The sequence below is a fragment of the Musca vetustissima genome, unplaced genomic scaffold (genome assembly GCF_032173495.1).
Source record: "Musca vetustissima isolate MV318-11 ecotype Yass unplaced genomic scaffold, APGP_CSIRO_Mvet_v1 utg74472, whole genome shotgun sequence".
Classification (NCBI taxonomy): domain Eukaryota; kingdom Metazoa; phylum Arthropoda; class Insecta; order Diptera; family Muscidae; genus Musca; species Musca vetustissima.
The window spans coordinates 19,026-42,047 of NW_026884070.1; the positions used below are offsets into that span (position 1 = coordinate 19,026).

Sequence of the window (23,022 nt, forward strand, 5' to 3'; positions counted from 1 at the left end):
GGCCTATCAAAGGCGTGGATTTTTAAAAGAATATTTTTTTCAAGGCCTATCAAAGGCGTGGATTATTAAAAGAATATTTTTTCAAGGCCTATCAAAGACGTGGATTATTAAAAGAATATTTTTTCAAGCCTATAAAGGCGTATATTTTTAAAAGAATATTTTTTCAAGCCTATAAAGGCGTATATTTTTAAAAGACTATTTTTTCAAGGCCTATATAAGGCGTGTATTTTTTAAAGAAGATTGTTTCGAAGCCTATATAAGTCGTGTATTTTTTAAAAAAGATTTTTTCGAAGCCTATATAAGTCGTGTATTTTTTAAAGAAGATTTTTTCGAAGCTCATATAAGGCGTGGATTTTTTAAAGAAGATTTTTTCGAGGCCTATCAAAGGAGTGGGTTTTTAAAGAATACTTTTTCGAGGCCTATAAAATGCGTGAATTTTTTAAAGAATACTTTTTCGAGGCCTATCAAAGGCATGGATTTTTTAAAGAATACTTTTTCGAGGCCTATCAAAGGCGTGGAGTTTTTAAAGAATACTTTTTCGAGGCCTATCAAAGGCGTAGATTTTTTAAAGAATACTTTTTCGAGGCCTATCAAAGGCGTAGATTTTTTAAAGAATACTTTTTCGAGGCCTATCAAAGGAGTGGGTTTTTAAAGAATACTTTTTCGAGGCCTATCAAAGGCGTGGATTTTTTAAAGAATACTTTTTCGAGGCCTATCAAAGGCGTGGATTTTTTAAAGAATACTTTTTCGAGGCCTATCAAAGGCGTGGATTTTTTAAAGAATACTTTTTCGAGGCCTATCAAAGGCGTGGATTTTTTAAAGAATACTTTTTCGAGGCCTATCAAAGGCGTGGATTTTTTAAAGAATACTTTTTCGAGGCCTATCAAAGGCGTGGATTTTTTAAAGAATACTTTTTCGAGGCCTATCAAAGGCGTGGATTTTTTAAAGAATACTTTTTCGAGGCCTATCAAAGGCGTGGCCTATCAAAGGCGTGGATTTTTTAAAGAATACTTTTTCGAGGCCTATCAAAGGCGTGGATTTTTTAAAGAATATTTTTTCAAGGTTCATGATTAATGCTTATGGTGGAATCGCCTATACCCATAATGTTACCTACATGCGATTGATACTTACCCACTTGCCAAAGGCGTGTAACCAAAAGTTAACATTTTTTCTCCTTTTTTCTGTTTCTTGTTTTGTTATTTTTCATTCAAACATATTTTGGTCAACAAATTAGAAAGTAAAACTGCAAAGAAGTTGAAAATGATACAACATCGGCAGCAACAACAACAACTTCGGCTTTGGAAAAAAGTAAAATTTTTGGGGTACAAAAACTTCTTTAATTTCATATTTGAGCAGAGGCCTTATCTAAAGGAAATCTCTTGGGTTTTGAGTGGCTAACTGGGTAACTCACATACGTACATACATATAAATATATATACATAAATATATATTGATAATAATCATGTCCATAATATTTTGAGTAGTTTATTTTATTAATTTATATTTTGTATTTTATTTCATTTAAATTAGCAAACAAGTATATTTTTGTTGTTGTTATTATTTTTTAGGCTATTTCCGTTTACAATATATATAATTATAATTTTGTTTGTTGTATTTGTTTTTATTTTTTCTTTGGAGTTAATTGTACTAATAAAAACAACATAAATAAATATACAATACTATACAAATGAACAAAGATTGAATTAGAAATATTTGCACTGCCAAGGCCAATAATAGCAATGGTTTTATTATGCCCACAATCATGGGAACAAACATTATTTAGGTTTCCTTGTGTTGAGACAAAATCCCAAGGCAAGGATGTACTTTTTGGGGAATATGTGATTAATTTGAGCCCCTCTCCAATTTACTCCTGTACTGTAAATGTCAATTGTTTGCTGCGTGAACTTTCAAAACGATTTGGTGTCTTAATATCCATTAGGGCCAAGATGCCAATTGACAAAATGCCGACCAAAAACAATGTTACCAATACTCCCGCCCATATGGGAGCAGTGGTAAATCCGATGCAATCATAGACATCGCCAAAGCGTTCAGCACCATCCAGCCAGGGTTGGACCTGAAAATTGAAATTTACAAATGAAATTAAAATCAATTATTTTTTCATAAACAAATCAAAATGCTGCTCCTCACCTGATAATCTTTCAGTACCAGTGTATCATTACCATTTGTAAATTGTAATTCCCGTGCCGAACATCTATACGAGAATTTCAATGGTGCTGAGGGTATATCATACATACGACCAACAACTTGCAAAACAGTTTCATAGTCTTTGTAACGCACCTCCACGGCCTTCATTGCCCATGATCCATATTTAAGGGTGAAATTAAAACGCAACGTTGCCTTTTCATCATTCACTTTGAAAATCACACTCAAACGTCCATAACCCTTAGAACGTTGATCATCGAATGTTATCTCTTTCGTGTGCTCTTTTAGCAACAGGGTGGTGTGATTGATATGCAATTCAGGGGCGGCATTAACATTCAAAACAGCTTTTCGACCTGGAATCAAAGAAAAATAAAGGTGAAAAGATTTATTAATGAATCTTCCTCACAAGCAATTGGTCCACAGATCATGTAGAGAATACAGGGAATAAGGTGGATGGCGGTGGACATCGAAGGGTTCAACACATATTTACCACGAAAATATTCTTTGGACCGTGCCAACTTGGTTATCTAGATTCCACACTCTTGGGGCCACACAAAACGTTAATACCCTAACAACATAGTTGTATACAGGGTGGTAAAAATATTGGAATCATCCATTACAAGATTTCCGCTGGCAACTGGAGCACGTATTTTTTATCCCAATCCAACCCATATGTTATCTGCATTGTCATTTAACACTTTTTTAATAGTGATTCGATATACATTAGGGGTTCAATCAAATCTGCATCAAGTATCAAACTTGCCGAACAAAGACCCCATCCCTTTCAAAACTATGGTGTAATAAAATTGTAGTCTAGCAATCGTACATAATTTTGAACATCTGTGTGAATACAATTCAATCCTTATTGATTGGGCTGTTGATCTAGAGGCTGCCTTTTGCACCTCTGGACCTCTTTCTCCAAGTCATGAATATCCTTTCTGGCATGCCTATGTGGCGGGTCCTAAGGTGTTGCTTTGGATGGCTTCTACAAGATCCAAGCATCTATTGGAGAGATACCCTACTGCAGTTCCCAGGGCGGAATTTATGACAGGATTTTTCCATTGCGTTGCCGGCTAGAGACTTGAGAACCTTGTTCCTGTTCCCGACCTTATGCAAAAGGCTGTGACATAAGCCGGAAGACTTATAGAGGCTATCAAATGTGACCTGTAGAATCTCTCGCAAATTTCGTAGTTTTCGGTCCTTTCGCCATGATCGTAAAATTACCCAAGTACGACGATCTTTTGTGCCATCCAGTGGGCTTGGAATTTCAGAAAGGTATATGTTTACATGTTACGGAGATATCACCCTTCCTCCGACTTCCTATTTCTGAATTCCACGTACGACTGGCGTCTATATATAAAATTCACAATCCAACGTTTCAAACTTGGGTGGAACTCCCTGTTCAACTCTAAGTGGCATAACTGCCGTATTAAACGACCTGTTCTGGCGTCCACACATATAATGTTACAATGCAAGGTATCAAGCTGTGCTGGGCGTTGTTGTCCTCGAACATCTTGTCGTGACTAACAGTATCAAATGTCTTTGATAGGTCCAGCGCCACCAAAAATGTCCTATTACACGGCTTATTTCTAAATTCCACATACGGATGACGTACGTTTCCAACTTGGTTGTAGGGTTTATCGTTCGACGTCCTCGAACATTTAGAGTGACTGACAATATCAAAAACATTTGATATGTCCAGCGCCACCATAAGTGTCCTATTACACGGCCTGGCCTGGTTGAACCCTTCTTTATGGAAAGACTTAAGCTTGGCGTGCAAAGCTGTTGTTGTGCTGTACTGCTTCCGGAATCCGTGTTGATGATCAGCAACTGAGTAGCACTGAGAGCCTTAGCAAATGTTAGATCGACCAGTTTGATTCACCTTTGCTGGCATCCTGTCCTGGCTTCAGTAGCGGGAATACCCTGCCCATTTTCCAGGCATCGGGAACTATTCGGGTTGCTAACGACAAATTAAGGACTTTGGTTAGGAACACTACTCCTGGTTCATCAAGCTGTTTCAACACCACCATGGAGATTCCATACGGACCAAGCGCCTTTTATGATTTTGAGCTTCGAATAGCACTTACAACATCCTTCAAAAAAAAATTGTGTTGGTTTCTGCTCCCCTTGAAGAGATCTTATACGGCGCAATGCTCTTCTATATGCCCTGTCACTATCGGGATGCTCTACAAACAGCCGGTTGAAACCACTCGCGCACCTCTTCTGACCATTCACTTCAACGACAGTTAATGAGACAGATGTCCGATCATCGTTCCTGAGTTCGAGAGCGACTTAACCGTTGTCCACAATTTACTCACTCCGGCACTGATGTTACAACACTTCAGACTTTTTCCGTTTGTGCTCGCCGACTAACCTCTGCACTTCTTTACACAGTTCTCTGATTCTGGGATCTTTTACCTCAGCGATGTTAAATAAGACAGATGTCCGATCATCCTTCCTGGGATCGAGAGCGACTTAACCGTTGCCAACAATTTATTCACTCCGGTGATGATGTTACAGTACTTCTGTTTTTCTAACCACTTATTCCGCTTGTGCTCGCCACTAACCTGTTCACTTCCATCAGTTCTCTGATTTAGTAGTAGTAGTAGTAGGGGTTAGTACGACATAGCTCATCACGCTCATTTGCTAATCCCGCTACCTTTGCTGAAAAGTTTGGTCACAATTCGGGTATACGACCCTCGGCTATATATCGAGTAATGACCCCGAAATTCCTTCCTGCTAACCGAGCATCTCTGAAGCGACGATTGGTGAAAATTATGAACTCTTGCCAATTGGCTTTCCCATGGTTAAGAAAAGTACGGTGTTCAGAAAATATGAAGTCGGATGGTCTATTGATCGATATGATAGTGAGGTGATCTGACTCCAATGAACTGACGTTCCCAAATCATTTGTCAGACCTGGAGACACGATGGAAATATTCGGTGAGCTTTGGCAGCCTCCCCTTATCGTTGTGGGTATGTCCTCATTTAAAGTGAAAAACGTTGAGCTATACATTTTCTCGGTCGGCGCCATGTCCCTCTGGTCATAACCTAGGATGGAATGGCATAATTCATGATGTGCATTGAAATACTTGAACCAGACGGTTATTGACTTCCCAATCATGACTAATACCTGATAAGTAACACGCAGCAAAGCGATTTCGGAATATAGGTCAAGATGTTGTTGACCGCTTCTTTTCCATGTATCACGGCGACCAAGAGAGATACATCTGCAGAATGACACAAAAAGAATGCTAAACTTCCACCTCTCGTACGACCCTTCCTTATGTCGTTATATCATTCGCCACCATAAACATCTGCGGCTCATAAAATACACAATATCGTTTACTTGAAGTCCATTGAAGTTGAATTGAAGAAATGAGACATTATCAGGATTTGTGACAGCAATGCGTCGTGTAAGTGACTGAGGCACAGATTGCTGTTGGATAGATTTCGGTGGGAGTAACGTAATCTGAAGACGACGACTCACTGGGGCTTGCATTGGCGCACCACGAAGTAATGTAGTCCCTTTCGCTATACCCCTGTAGCCGGCTTAAATCGGAACAACTTCTAAAATGTATCCATTCTCCGTATCCGTTGCATCTCACCGATATAGACGTATGATGACAAACGGAGCAAACGGACCAGAAGAATCCGGAGCAAACATTCCGGGTAACAACTCTGGTAGTGTTTTTGTTAGAATATCTTGGTCATTACCTAAAAGTCTTATTTCTTTAGACAGAAAAATGAGATATTTATCTCTCCGAATTCCTTGTATTTGATGACAATTTTTACTTTGGGATGTTTTTCTATAGAATATATGACAACAATTGTGGTAAAAAATGTCTTCTACACCGACACTTCGTAGGAGAAGGACTTTGAATAAACATGCGGAATATTTTCTTCGTATTCGAACAAGTTTTTTTTTTGTATTTAAATACTCACCATTTGCTACGTATATATAATTATCCTCAAATTCTTCAGGACCGGGTGGTGAGGCAGTGGTACTGGCACTCTCATCTCCCTCACCTTCGCCGGCAGCACGTTTGGCAATAAAGTGAGCTTCTTCTTCACGGCTGGCTAATATTCCCAAGACTTCGCCTTCACCATAAATGGACAAAGCATCGGTGAAGCCACCAACAATTTCCGAATCACTCTCCTCAACGGGACCACTTAAATTTATAACCTACAGTTGTTATCCAATAACAATGATAGCAGTAACAACAACACCACAAATAAAAAGAGCAAGAAGAAGACATTAGAATATTATACACAATTTTTCACAATTTCGTACTACACACTGTTATACCTCAATATTGGCATTATAATTAAAAGGATCAGCCGATAATGAATGCTGTGGCAAATATGACCAGGCATTATTTCGTATTAATTCCTGGAATTTCGGATACTGCTGGCCATCTAAACGTTTTGTACTGTTGCGAACAAATATCACAATCGCTTTGGCATCACGAAATAAATCGGAAAAATGATTTTCACTCGCTTCCACTAGGGCTCGGGGCTGAAGATTTATGACTTTTTCATGACCCCAAAGTAGATATGGGCCATTGATATTGGCTGTAGTTAGTGTTACTAATCCTAGCAGTGTGGCCAAATAGAATAATTTCATTATTTACAGAAAGTTGTGTTAATAATTATTTTTCTAAATGTTGTTGTTAATTTAAATGAACTGAGAAAAATTTCACTGAACACTTCTAAAATGATTTGAGACTAGCACAAGAATGATACTGAAAATGTATAACAGTGTTTTTTTTCTGCTGAAGTGAATCAATGTCATCCCTTATTTTGTTGAGGGGGATAAAGTGAGTATGCGTCGAGAAAACAGCTGTTTGAGTTTACCATAAACAGCTGTGTGTTGTTGTCAATTTTAGGGGAGAATACTTACGTTTGGTATAAACAGCTGTTCGCTTTGCGCATGTTATCATTCATACGTTTTCAAAACCGTTATATTTATGTGTTATATACACTGAAGAAAATTATGTGTTTGTGTATCTCTTCGAAGATAATATAAGACGCGTTTAGGCTATGCCTTCTAAATCGACTCGATTTGTTAATCGACGTTACAAAAAATGACTGTAACCTGTTCCCTCTTAGGTCCAAAATTTGTTGTTTTAAATTATAGTAATATTAAATTAAAAAATATCGTATATATATTTCAGCAGTTGATATATTTTTGTTGACAGTTATTTTGAATATAAACATTATGGAGAAATGAATAAAAACAGTGTTGTATTTGAAATGATCTCGATTTAGGATAGGATTTCGAGCAAATCGCATTTTTATTGCATTTAAATTGGATTGATTTAGCAAATAAATGGAGGTAAATATAATGGCAACGGCACAACCCTATACACAAATTTTAAATCAGTAAGGAAGGTAGTAAAGTCGGACGGGGCCGACTATATGATACCCTTCACCACTTTGGGTATATCCAACAGAAGGAAACCTAACAGACGTCGCATTTTGGAAGGACCATTAACATGAAATTACACATGTCATTCTGCAACCTATACTAAATTTTGGTCAGATATAGAGTTGCAAAGCAAAATATCAAAATCTAAACCGATTTCATCGAAACTTGTCACATGTTAGGTTACACTTATTTCAGTATGTTTTTTTGCATTCGGCCACATTTGAGTTCTTCATTTACTAACTTTGGTGCACTATTTACATAAAATCGGACAAAAATATATATGGAAGCTATATATAAATCTGAACCGATTTTCACGAAATTTAACACACATCGTTCTAGGCTTAATTCAGTACGCTGTGCCAAATTTCGTGCAAATCGAAGGATATATAGGGACTTTGGTGCACTATTTACCTAAAATCGGACGAAAATATATATGGGAGCTATATCTAAATCTGAACCAATTTTCACGAAATTTAACACACATCCTTCTAGGCTTAATGCAGTACGCTATGCCAAATTTCGTGCAAATCGAAGGATATATGGGGACTTGTGTGCACTATTTACCTCAAATCGGACGAAAATATATATGGGAGATATATCTAAATCTGAACCGATTTTCACGAAATTTAACACACATTGTTCTAGGCTTAATTCAGTACGCTATGCCAAATTTCGTGCAAATCGAAGGATATATAGGGACTTTGGTGCACTATTTACATAAAATCGGACGAAAATATATATGGGAGCTATATCTAAATCTGAGCCGATTTTCACGAAATTTAACACACATCGTTCTAGGCTTAATTCAGTACGCTATGCCAAATTTCTGCAAATCGAAGGATATATAGGAACTTTGGTGCACTATTTACCTAAAATCAGATGAATATATATATGGGAGCTATATCTAAATATGAACCGATTTTTCCCAATTTCAATAGGGTTCGTCTTTTGGCCAAATAAGTGACCTGTGCCAAATTTCATCCAAATCGGATCACAAATGCGACCTGTACTGTGTTAACAAAAATACACGGACGGACGGACATTCTATGCATATTCTCAAAAGGAACCATGTGTCTATCTCGTTTCCTTTTTGCCTGTTACAAACATATGCACAAAGACATAATACCCTGTACCACAGTGTGGTGAAGGGTATAATGATTTCCGAATCAAATAAAATTACATTTGTCTGTTTCTCTATTAGCTCCTGAAGTGGTTCGCTCTTCAAAAGGAACTAAGTCATACATTTAGATATTTTTAGTTGCACGAGAAGATTTGGGTGAACGATTGAAGCAAAAGAAAGTCGGCGTACGAGAACAAAAATTAGCGACTGGAAAACAATAGCTAAATGGACGTATTAGATGGATCTAGTTCTTTTCGGGGCGGCGACGAATAGAGATCAATCGCCGATAGTCGAGGAAGACGACATCGTCAAAACCATGACTTGCGTTCAACAGTATCTTGCCTCAATGAAGAACTAAGACATTTCAAGGATTTAAACGTGGTTTGTACAGTCAATACCCACCACAGTGTTATGAACGATGATCGATTCATTGCAATGACTTGGAAAAAGAACGATATTTAACAGGAAGTCCAATCCCGGTGCACTCTTTAGATCTCATCCTTACTCTACACTCTAAGAAGACGTTTATGGAGGTATTACCGGAATGAAAATGTGATTTCTGTTTGTGGGTGGTATTGGTTCTACCAAGAAAATTGACCGCAGCAGGGTTTCGCAAAGAATTTTTGCTGCTTCGACACATAATGGAAGTCAGGTTACCTGTCAAATTTGCAGGAAATATTTAAAGAAAACAGGGATTACCACCAGCTGACAGTGCCATACTTTGCTCAGAATAAACGAAATACTGCGACCATATAATCTGCAGGATATAGTCCTGCCTATTTAAAAGAATTCCGGGAAGTAATACATCAACGTATGAACAATTTGCAGCGAACTACGCACAAAATACAATAACAAAAGCTCGACTTGTGTGGTTCATCTAAGCGAGCTGAAAATATTTTTTGCTAACTAACATTCTCAATTTATTTGCATGTACAGATTTTATAAAAGATATTGCAATATTAAAAGGTGTCAGATAAGGGTGCATACTTTTCAATATATATTCCGAAAAAATATTTCAAGAATCAAGATTCAGACTGCTATTTGATTTCCTCCATAAATTCATATCCTAAGTTCATTAATTGTATCGAAAATTTAATCACCAGATTCTCAAACTAAACAAGTAGGGATAGTAGTTAATTCGGACTGGTCCGACTATATGATACCCTTCAGCATTTTGGGTATATTCGACAATGTATCCTAACAGATGTCGCCTTTTCTGAGGAAATTTTAAATAACGAAATTAAATATATGATCTTTATCTATATGTAAACCGACTAACATCAACCCGAACATATGCCATTCTGCAACTTATGCTTAATTTCATTTCATTCGTCAGCCTAGACATAATTCAGTTCGCTATGCAAAATTTCGTGCAAATCGAATGATATACAGATTTACAATAAATCGAACGAAAATATATATGGGAGCTACATCTAAATCTGAACCGATTTTCGCGAAACTTAACACACATAATCCTAGATTTAATTAAGTACCTTATGCCAAATTTCGTGCAAATGATATGTAGGGACTTTGATCGGGCCAATATATAAATATATATATATGGGAGCTATATCTAAATCTGAACTGATTTCAAAAAAACTTCATGAACGTTACTCTGTAGTAATTTCAATATGCTATGCTCAATTTTGTCCAAATCGGACAAATATTGGGGAAATTGAGAACTTCAGCTTCGAGGTAGTTAAAGACCTTATATACCTTGGTACCGCCATAAATAAAACGATTGACATCAGGTTTGAAGTTCGGAGAAGGATTGTGATGGCCAACAGATGCTACTATGGTCTAAGTAAGCAGTTTAGAAACAAGACCACCTCCCGCCAGACCAAACTCACACTTTACAAGACGCTGATACTACCCGTGCTATTATACGGATCAGAAGCATGGGTACTTGCGCAAGCATATGAGGCAGCTCTTGGGGTGTTTGAAAGAAAAATTCTCTGAAAGATCTACGGGCTGATCTGCGTCGACGGTAAATATCGGCGTCGAATGAACCACGAGATTTACCATTTATACGCGGACATAGACATAGTCAGTCGTATTGAGCTGCAGCGACTACGGTGGCTAGGCCATGTTTTGCGGATGAATGAGAATGCCCCAGCTCAAAATGCATATAAAAACGAGCATACTGATGGTTCCCGTACAAGGGGAAGGCCACGAATTAGATGGAAATGCCAAGTAGAAAACAACATATTGGAACGTGGTCTTCCAAATTGGTGGATTTGCGCACAAGACCGCCGCGCTTGGAAATCTTTTTTAAGCTCGGCTTATGGAACAACCGTTCTGTAACAGGCCAGCTAAGTAAGTAAGTAAGAGCCAATTTTCAGTAGTGTTTGTCCTTGGACCAAATAAGTGACTTGTGCCAAATTTCATCCAAATTCGACATGCATAAATCAACTCAGAAAGTGATTCTATGCATATTCTCAAAAGGAACCATGTTTTTGATTCGATTGCTTTTGCCTGTTACAAACTATTGCCAAAGGCATAATACCCTGTACCAAAGTGTGGTGAAGGGTATATAAACTAAGTAGAAGATTATCGGAAAGGATAACAGGCGGTCTCCTTCCACATTGGCAATTAATGGGACACCGGTAGAGAGAGTCCGAAGCAAAATAGTAAACATATTTTGTTTAAACAAGAAGCTGGAAAAATATTTTTGAAAAACTAACTATTCTTTTTCAGGCTAAGAAGTTTTCGAACCGCCCTCGTACTATCACTATATGGAAGTTCGACTTTATATTTTTGTTACACCTGCTATATATTTGTAATGAAGCGAATAGGCACGCTACCGTATTTTGTAAGCGATTCTATTTATTATTGTTTCTACGGAAACCCATTAGTACTTTCCCCACCATCAACATATTTTATTGTTAGAAGTCTTCCGTTTTCTGCTAATTATGAAGACACCCATCCGACCCTTCAACACTTTCCGTTCTTTTGTTTATCAATAAAACAAAAAACCCATCTTCAATAGCTTTGTCCTCATTTCTTGCTAGATTATTTCGGATGTTTCATCTTCATCTTATTTTTCTACTTTCATTCATACATAACTCAATTATAGTTCACTGACTTTTCGGCAGGTATAGTCACCATAATTGTTTTCGTCATCATCAACATCATCTTCAGCAGCAGTACATCTACGCGGAACCACATCGATTGCATTGATGCTACCCAACTACCCACCACCAGCTAGAGAAGGAAGTTGCTACACCTGATTCTGAAATAAGAATACGTCATGTAACCAAGATTTTATCATGCTGCATTTATCCAACCAGCCAGCCCAACCTCACCATGGCTGGGTTGCAAGTTTTCACTTTACTTTTCGGTTGCATATTTCATGCGCTGTTGTTACACACGCACCGCCATTCATGTTGTCATTGTCATGTTGTGAGTTGTGAAAGTTGTTATCGAACTGCCCCATCCATTGATCGAACCAACCTGTTGTGTCGTGCTGCCCGATAAGGCAGTTGTGATGCTATGGTTTTTGTTGTACGCATTGAATGTCAATCGAAGATCTATTGGGTGAAGCGAATAAAGTTACGCTTGATTACTTTCTTTGCCCATGGAGATGTTGGTAACAACTACAAATTTGGAAGACATACCTATGTTCTATAAGATTCTCTAGACCTCTGGAAACTGAGACCTTAAAAATAAATTGTCTTACGATGTTTTTATAGAGAAGGAACTAAGAAGTAACCACATCAGTGAGATTGAGGTATATCTGATTTTTATGTCAGTACGATTTAAGTAAATTAGTAAAACCGGTCTTAAATCGATCGGACCGCAAATTTTATACCTCTCAAATTAAGTTGTATAACAGCCGATATTGTGTCGATTGATGGTGGTAACCGCTGACTGAAGATCTGTCCGTTAATAATCGACTGGGAAATGCATGGTCCCGCTATTTTCTGTCCATTGGTTACTTGTCGCGATGATGTTTTAAAACATTATATTCCGGTCCATGTTTTGGTGCTGCCATAAAGCAGTACCCCTAATATTCGATATTAGAGGGATATTTTTTGGCAAGTTTTCCAACCGAATTGTCTGTAATTTGGTACTTTGGGTTCTCATTGAATAACACATGTCTTTCTCAATTGACCCAAGTTTCAGGGTAGCCCCCATATACCTGTACACCCCAATATTCAATATGTTGGTGATTTTGGACAGCTGCAATTTTGTATTTTAGGTTCTCATTGTGTAGTACAAAATTATTGATATTGACCCATGATAGACCCCACACAGTTGTACCCCCCAAAATTCGGTACTTAGAGGATATTGGACACGTTTTCCCACCGAATCTGAGTCCTCGCGAAGTTTTTCTATTTTTCTATAAAAATATGTCCCCAGTGTTACTGAGGTCTAGCAAATTTTTTTCTATAGAATAAAGGGCCCCAGTAGTACTGAGGCCTCTCGATTTGTTTTCTATAGATAAAAAGTCCCCAGTGGTTCTGAGGCCTCTTGAATTTTTTTCTACAGAAAAAAATGGCCCCAGTTGTACTGAGGCCTCTCGAATTTTTTTCTATAGAAAAAAAATGGCCCCAGTCGTACTGAGGCCTCTCGAATTTTTTTCTATAGAAAAAAATGGCCCCAGTCGTACTGAGGCCTCTCGAATTTTTTTCTATAGAAAAAAAATGGCCCCAGTTGTACTGAGGCCTCTCGAATTTTTTTCTATAGAAAAAAATGGCCCCAGTTGTACTGAGGCCTCTCGATTTTTTTTCTATAGAAAAAAATGGCCCCAGTTGTACTGAGGCCTCTCGAATTTTTTTCTATAGAAAAAAATGGCCCCAGTTGTACTGAGGCCTCTCGAATTTTTTTCTATAGAAAAAAATGGCCCCAGTTGTACTGAGGCCTCTCGAATTTTTTTCTATAGAAAAAAATGGCCCCAGTTGTACTGAGGCCTCTCGAATTTTTTTCTATAGAAAAAAATGGCCCCAGTTGTACTGAGGCCTCTCGAATTTTTTTCTATAGAAAAAAATGGCCCCAGTTGTACTGAGGCCTCTCGATTTTTTTCTATAGAAAAAAAATGGCCCAGTGCAACTGAGGCCTCTAGAAAAAAATGGCCCCAGTTGTACTGAGGCCTCTCGAATTTTTTTCTATAGAAAAAAATGGCCCCAGTTGTACTGAGGCCTCTCGAATTTTTTTCTATAGAAAAAAATGGCCCCAGTTGTACTGAGGCCTCTCGAATTTTTTTCTATAGAAAAAAATGGCCCCAGTTGTACTGAGGCCTCTCGAATTTTTTTCTATAGAAAAAAATGGCCCCAGTTGTACTGAGGCCTCTCGAATTTTTTTCTATAGAAAAAAATGGCCCCAGTTGTACTGAGGCCTCTCGAATTTTTTTCTATAGAAAAAAATGGCCCCAGTTGTACTGAGGCCTCTCGAATTTTTGTCTATGGAAAAATGGCCTGTAGTATTGAAAAATGGCCCCAGTTGTACTGAGGCTCTCGATTTTTTTCTATAGAAAAAAAATGGCCCAGTGCAACTGAGGCCTCTCGAATTTTTTTCTATAGAAAAAAATGGCCCAGTGCAACTGAGGCCTCTCGAATTTTTTTCTATAGAAAAAAATGGCCCAGTGCAACTGAGGCCTCTCGAATTTTTTTCTATAGAAAAAAATGGCCCAGTGCAACTGAGGCCTCTCGAATTTTTTTCTATAGAAAAAAATGGCCCAGTGCAACTGAGGCCTCTCGAATTTTTTTCTATAGAAAAAAAATGGCCCAGTGCAACTGAGGCCTCTCGAATTTGTTTCTATAGAAAAAAAATGGCCCAGTTGTACTGAGGCCTCTCGAATTTTTTTCTATAGAAAAAAATGGCCCAGTGCAACTGAGGCCTCTCGAATTTTTTTCTATAGAAAAAAATGGCCCAGTGCAACTGAGGCCTCTCGAATTTTTGTCTATGGAAAAATGGCCTGTAGTATTGAGACCTCACAATTTTTTTATGCTAAAATGGCCTCAGTGGTACATAGGCCTCACAACTTTTTTTCTTTAGAAAAAATGGCTCCTGTGGTACTGAGGGAATAATAAGAAAAACCTTCTCGAATTTTTTTCTATAGAAAAAAATGTCCCTTGTTGTACTGAGGCCTCTCGATTTTTTTTCCTATAGAAAAACATGGGCCTCTCGAATTTTTTCTATAGAAAAAAATAGTCCCAGTAGTACTGAGGCCTCGCGAATCGTTTCTATGAAAACATGGGCCCAGTGGTACTGAGGCCTGTCGATTTTTTCTTTAGAAACACACCGAGGTCTCTCGAATTTGTAAGCTATATCTACGGTGTTTGCCTACATGAAAAACTCAGTGGAACCGAAGTGTATAAAATATTTTTTTTCCAAAAAAACGAAAAAAGGCCTCAATGGAATTGATATTTTATACATAACTAATAATCTTGTACAGATGTTTTCTATGAAAAAAAGCCTATGCGGAACTGAGGACTGTAGAAAATAGAATCTATAGTAAAAATTACATAGCAAACCGAGATCTCATTGTTTTTTTATAATTATAATTTTATAATAATAATTTGCCGCAATGCTCTCTTGAATTTATTTTCCCAAAAAAGCCTCGATGGAACTGAGATCTCTCTGATTTTTTTTTGTTTAAAACTATTCTTTAAAATATCCTCTCCTTTGATAGGCCTTGAATAAATCCACGCCTAAAATAAGCCTCGAAAAAATATTCTTTAAAATATCCTCTCATTTGATAGGCCTAGAAAAAATCCACGCCTAAAATAAGCCTCGAAAAAATATTCTTTAAAATTTCCTCTCCTTTGATAGGCCTTGAGTAAATCCACGCCTAAAATAAGCCTCGAAAAAATATTCTTTAAAATATCCACGCCTTTGATAGGCATGGATAAAATCCAGGCTCTGGGAAATTGAGGTCTGTCACTGATTTCATTTTTCAAGTTTTTAGGCATTGCCTCAATGCACCTGGGATCTCTCTGTATTTTTGTCTGTAAAATTCTAATTATCTATTAAATTTATCTGACATTTCCTTGCTCATCAGTAAAACCAACAACAATTACTCTCCATATGAATTGATGATAAATTACTGACATACATATTTTTTTCTTCGATTTAATTCCGTGTGGCAAAAATCACAAATTCAATTCATTTATGAATGCCATTGTCTTCAGCTCTTGGATAAAAAATTTCAAAACATTTCATGAAATAAATTTTACTTTTACTCTTCTTCCGAAGCATTAATTCCGTATTGCAATGTAGCAGCTACTAAGCTGTGCTGATGCATTCACAAACGCATAGCGAATGCACGCAATTACCGTAAAGTGATTATGAGACAACAACAATAGAGCAAAAACAACAACTTTGCATAAATTTCCAATGGTTACCATTTGAATTGCGAGTTTCTTTCCCCTGAACCCCAGCTAATTTGCAAAAACAACCAAGGCAATAGGTATTGATGACTGTGCTACGAATTGCGGCAGGTTCCCGCTGCCTACATGGAGGGTAAGGTTAATCTTCGACATACTTGTACAAGTATGTTTGGATCATCTACAGTGTTGTTTTATTTTTATTATGGTGGTCTCATACAAACTTACTCTTGTATGATCGCCATCATCATGGCAAACTTAATAACAGGAAAAATTAATAAAGACTCGTAATGTCAAAGAATGCACAAATGAAAATGCCTTTTGACGTTTTCCACAACAGAGAGTTGGTAACAACTTTCCTTGCTTTCTGGTAATATAATGCGAATGACGAGTATCTGTGAATTCGCATTAATGTTTAATGAAAGTATTATATCGTTTTTGCGCCGAACAGTGGAATTTGAAAATTATGGAGGGAGGAATATGTAGTCAGGAAAAATATTCCTTAAACAATTAAAATCCAAGCCTTTGATAGGCCTTGAAAAAATATTCTTTAAGGCCCTTGATGGGCCTTGAAAATCTATTCTTTAATAAATCCAGGCCTTGAAAAAATATTCTTTAATAAATCCAGGCCTTTGATAGGCCTTGAAAAAATATTCTTTAATAAATCCACGCCTTTGATAGGCCATTTGATAGGCCTTGAAAAAATATTCTTTAATAAATCCACGCCTTTGATAGGCCATTTGATAGGCCTTGAAAAAATATTCTTTAATAAATCCACGCCTTTGATAGGCCATTTGATAGGCCTTAAAAAAATATTCTTTAATAAATCCACGCCTTTGATAGGCCTTGAAAAAATATTCTTTAATAAATCCACGCCTTTGATAGGCCATTTGATAGGCCTTGAAAAAATATTCTTTAATAAATCCACGCCTTTGATAGGCCATTTGATAGGCCTTGAAAAAATATTCTTTAATAAATCCACGCCTTTGATAGGCCATTTGATAGGCCTTGAAAAAATATTCTTTAATAAATCCACGCCTTTGATAGGCCATTTGATAGGCCTTGAAAAAATATTCTTTAATAAATCCACGCCTTTGATAGGCCATTTGATAGGCCTTGAAAAAATATTCTTTAATAAATCCACGCCTTTGATAGGCCATTTGATAGGCCTTGAAAAAATATTCTTTAATAAATCCACGCCTTTGATAGGCCATTTGATAGGCCTTGAAAAAATATTCTTTAATAAATCCACGCCTTTGATAGGCCATTTGATAGGCCTTGAAAAAATATTCTTTAATAAATCCACGCCTTTGATAGGCCATTTGATAGGCCTTGAAAAAATATTCTTTAATAAATCCACGCCTTTGATAGGCCATTTGATAGGCCTTGAAAAAATATTCTTTAATAAATCCACGCCTTTGATAGGCCATTTGATAGGCCTTGAAAAAATATTCTTTAATAAATCCACGCCTTTGATAGGCCATTTGATAGGCCTTGAAAAAATATTCTTTAATAAATCCACGCCTTTGATAGGCCATTTGATAGGCCTTGAAAAAATATTCTTTAATAAATCCACGCCTTTGATAGGCCATTTGATAGGCCTTGAAAAAATATTCTTTAATAAATCCACGCCTTTGATAGGCCATTTGATAGGCCTTGAAAAAATATTCTTTAATAAATCCACGCCTTTGATAGGCCATTTGATAGGCCTTGAAAAAATATTCTTTAATAAATCCACGCCTTTGATAGGCCATTTGATAGGCCTTGAAAAAATATTCTTTAATAAATCCACGCCTTTGATAGGCCATTTGATAGGCCTTGAAAAAATATTGTTTAATAAACCCACGCCTTTGATAGGCCTTGAGAAAATATTCTTTAATAAATCCACGCCTTGCTAGGCCTTGAAAGAATATTTTTTAATAAATCCACGCCTTTGCTAGGCCTTGAAAAACCATTCTTTAATAAATCCACGCCTTTGATAGGCCTTGAAAAACCATTCTTTAATAAATCTACGCCTTTGATAGGCATTGAAAAAACATTCTTTAATAAATCCACGCCTTTGATAGGCCTTGAAAAAATATTATTTAATAAATCCACGCCTTTGCTAGGCCTTGAAAAAATATTCTTTAATAAATCCACGCTTTTGATAGGCCTTGAAAAAATATTCTTTAAAAATCCACGTCTTTTTTGGACCTTGAAAAAATATTCTTTAAAAATCCACGCCTTTGTTGGGCCTTGAAAAAATATTCTTTAATAAATCCACGCCTTTGTTGGGCCTTGAAAAAATATTCTTTAATAAATCTACGCCTCAGTTGGCCCTTGAAAAATACTCTTTAATAAATCCACGCCTCAGTTGGCCCTTGAAAAATATTCTTTAAGAAATCCACGCCTCTGACAGGCCTTGAGAAAATATTCTTTAATAAATCCACGCCTTTGGTAGGCGTTGAAAAAATATTGAATCTTTAAAAATATTTTTTAAAAATCGAAACCAAGTAACCAGTCTTATCGCTTGCCCCTCGATAGTTGTCATTGCTGTTGCCTACATTCGATACTATTTTTTTTGTTTCAAAGAAAAAAGTCATGTTAAATATGTTGAAAAACGTATAAATAAATATTTAAGATATGTGTGATTTATCATGTTTGTTTATATCTATCTTTCTATACATCAGAGCTACCACACAAAAACAAAAAAAGCGTCAAGAGATTTACAAAGATTGGACTCAATTTTCTATAGTAGCAAAAAAAGATAGCAACAACAACAACAATAGCAGCATCTCCAGTATATAAATTCACTTTTTCTATTGGCATCTTCAGCAACACGGAATTACAAGTGAATTGTTTTCCTAATTCCTTTGACTTTTTCTTTTCATATCATAATGTGTGTGTGTGTGTGTGTTTTTTAAGATAAGCTTTGTTTTAGCTTCTCTTTTATGTTTTGTGAAACGCACAAACAAAAAAATTCTCTGCCAAAAAGACTTTCTTCTTGCTCACCTGCAAAAGGTCATGGCCTATAGAAATAAGGTCAACTAGCTGAACAAAACAAAAACAAAAAGGTCTAATCAAAATTTTACCACTAAATTGAATTAGTGAATGATTTTTGTTTTGTTTTTGATTTTAGCCACAGCCCCATTGGCCATTGTGGGCAACACATTAACATACATACAATATTTCGTGTGTGAGTCTGGTACATAGGAAGTCTGGGGTTGGGTTAATCATGTGTGTGTAATGGAAGTTATAAGCGTTTTTTATTAACAATTTTTAGCAAATGTTTTAAACACGCTATTTGGTAATAATCATTGCCAAAATAATGTGAGTCAGAGGTACCTCAATTTTACATTTCAATGTGGGTCTTGAGATTGTCTGAAGAAGTCAAAATGAACTTAAAATAGAAATTTTATCTTCATAACTATTTTAACCTCAATAAATGCAAAATTAATTATTCAAATGCGCGCTTCAAAGTATCGGAAAGGGGACGGAACCTTTTTGTGGGTTATATATAGACAATTTTCTACAAAGATTCGAAATGCTAAATTACAGTGATTTCGTGGATAAATGTGACCAAATATTTAAAATATCGAAAAGGTTGCCTAACGATAAATGAATGCCATATTAATATTTGGACATGTATTGAACATTTTCTTCATAGATATATGTATTTCAATCTCGTAAACCCATGAATGCCTATTAATAGGGAAAATTCGCCTAAAATCTTAAAAATTTTAAAATTTCCGTATTTTTGGATTTTATGCATGTAATGCATTTTATAAATGTAAAATGCAGTGAAACAAAAACTTTGGAGTTTGTGTGTTTGGTGATGGCGGGTTTCTATGGCACAAAAACTACTTTTCATTTAAAATTTTCTATTTTGATTTTATGTTTTATGTCTTTGTTATATATTGTCTAGATTTTTCTTACCTACTTGCATTTTCACGTTCTGCGTTATTCATATACAATGTTAACAAGTGAAAAAGCGTTAAGTTCGGCCGGGACGAACTTTGGATACCCTCCACCATAGATATATTGACAGGTACTAGAAATGAAAATATAGGGAGCATACCATAAAGTGGACCTATATCGACATTTTTAAAAAGGGATTATGTAAACCATAACAAAAAATGCATTAATTTTTAATGGATAATTATATATTATGGCTAATCGAAATATTGGTTCTACACCCCATGTTTCTTTGGACTAAATCCGTTACAAAAAATGTAGTTTTCATCCAAACTGTGTCCATCTTATTATTTCTTCCAATCTTAGTTCAAATTCAAATTTTTTATCTCGATATCCTCCGCAAGTGAAATGATTACATCAGAGTCTAAGAACCAAACTCAAAACGCGGAACAAATCAGATAACCATTTGAATATAAAAAAGGGGGTTATATGGGGACTACCCCAAAATGGGGGCGAATATTAATAATTTTTGGTAGGGAGATTTGGTACCATATACGACTACAAAATACCAATTTGCAGCAAATTCGGTTGAATAACGCGTTCAAGAACCCTAAAATACCTTATATGGGGGCTATCCGAAAAAATGGACCTATATTCATAATTTTTTGTGGAGAGATTTGGGACCTATTAAGAACTCAAAATACTAAATTATAGCTAATTCGGCGGAAAAATACGATCAAAATCCTCAAAATATTGAAAATTAGGAGGTACCGTTATATGGTGGCTACCAGAAAAAGTGGACCTATATTTATAATTTTCCGTGGAGACATTTAGTACCCAATAAGAACCCAATGTAGCAAATTTCAGCGAATTCGGTTAAAAAACGCGCTCAAGAACCCCAAAATACCGAAAATTGAGGGGTACCTTTATATGGGGGGTACCAGAAAAAATGGACCTATATTTATAATTTTTAGTAGGGAGATTTGGTACCTAATAAGAACTCAAAGTACCAAATTTCAGCGAATTCGGTTGAAAAACACGCTCAAGACCCCAAAATTGGGGGGTACCCTTATATGGGAGCTATGCCTAAACGTGGACCGATATACCCCATCTTCGAACTTGACCTGCCTGCAGATAAAAGACGACTCTATGCAAAATTTTGGGGCTCTATCTCAATTCGTTTAGACGCTAGAGTGATTACAACAGACAGACGGACAGACGGACATGCTTAGATCGTCATAGAATTTTACGCTGATCAAGAATATATATACTTCATAGGGTCGAAAATGATTATTTCGATGCGTTACAAACGGAAAAACAAAACTAATATACCCTCCAGATATTCAACTGATTTTTTGTTTTACAAAACATGAAATGTGATATAGCGAACAATTCTGCATCATTGAGTTAAAAATCACGATTTTTGATTTATGCCGGTACTGAAGCAAATGGGCGATGATAATTTTATCCAAACTTTGAAAATAGTAATATTTCTTCCAAACTTAATTCAATCTCGAAAATGAGGTACCTCCCTCAAAAAATATTCCATATATATTACTAGAAATGAAATGAATTCGGACGATGTAATCGTACAACCCAATATTTTACCCAAAACTTTTCAATGTTTTAAGATGGGATGGGTCCATTCCTTTTAGTATCCCTCCCACAATGAAACAATATTGACAAATTTTTATCATATGAAGCGAACAGAATTTCTAATTTCGTCCAAACTTTGCACGTCGCAATATTTTTTCTCGAGTCTAGATCAATTTCGAAGTCTGAAACCTTGTAAATTTATGTGAAGGGAAGGGAATTACTTGTATTGATATAAAAACCATCTGAGCCAAATTTTGGCCGTCTATTTCACGTGGTTCGGCAGTTAATGAGTTTATACAAAATTTTTGGGTAAATACTCAAAATAGGGGTGCCTTTGTATGGGGGCTACCAGTAAACGTGGACCTACATATATACATTTTTGCAAGGACATTTGGTACCCAAAGAGAACCCTATGTGCCAAATTACAGCCATGTTTACGTCTATGATGTTTGATATTGAAAATGGAATATATCGGCCCAAGGAATTGGTGGTAATTTGTTTTTTTTTTTTTGGATTTTAATTGGGTAGCGAATCTATTTACCCAGAAATATCAATATTGTTCAATTTTTGAGAAGCTCTGAAATTTTAGTATTCCGAATTTTCGGTATTTTGAAGGTTTCCCAACACGATGGGCTTGAAATTTCCCGTTTATTGGAGGATGAAAAACATAAAATTTGCAGAAAATTTTCAATGTACATATGTACATTTTTTGACATAGACCTTACCTAATGGTTCTAACACATTTTCGGTATTTTGGAAGTTTTAGCCACATTTTTTACACCCAAAAGGTCTGTAGTTTTAAATTTCGGGTACCGTTAGGATGTGATGATGTTTTTGAATACCCTCCATCTAAACATCCCGACAATTTTCCACATTTTAAAGAATGTAGCTATGACTTTACTTCTGAAGTCGCTGTAATTTAACATTGTCAAAAATTTACGTATCCCCTATACTATGGTCCATACGGTATTTTGAAATTCCTAACCCATTTTTTCATCCTGAGTTTGTGTTATTTATTATTTCATTTTCTCAGTGCATAAACTACCAACTAGCAGACAATTTGCAATGACCTACTCACCAAATAAAGTCCCCTGCCGATTTAAGAAAATTTGTAAAGTGGTGTAATTATTCAACAAAAAATATATATATCCTCAAAAAATACAATATATGTAATTTTGACATACAGTCCATATTTATATTTTTAGTGTTCTATTCACATTTTTAAACAAAGTTTTTTTAGATAGAATTTGAAATCATCTGTCTCGATGGCAATAAGTTGGGTTAACGACTTATTCCACAAACCACGTAGACTATGGGTACCCAGATATGATAAAAACACGATAACATTTTTGTAAGGACTATTATCTCCATAAGCTTGAATTTAATAAAAAGCTCTGTTAAATTAATAATTGTGTTACGGCTTCCATTTGACCTTAAAATTTTAATATTATTTGTATATCTTGTGTGTTCACTGATTTTTATTTATTTTCA

General features: G+C 36.1%; 1 protein-coding gene across 1 annotated transcript; it reads right to left on the minus strand.

Annotated features, from left to right (window-relative positions):
• Window positions 1-1,860: 1,860 nt before the first annotated feature.
• LOC133331065 (uncharacterized) lies at window positions 1,861-6,789 on the minus strand. The gene is made up of 4 exons (XM_061539470.1): window positions 6,472-6,789; window positions 6,108-6,348; window positions 2,149-2,516; window positions 1,861-2,074 (listed from the first exon to the last, which is right to left on the minus strand). Exons 1-4 carry the CDS (start codon window positions 6,787-6,789, stop codon window positions 1,865-1,867), a joined length of 1,137 nt encoding a protein of 378 aa, XP_061395454.1. The 3' UTR covers window positions 1,861-1,864.
• Between the last annotated feature and the right edge of the window lie 16,233 nt (window positions 6,790-23,022).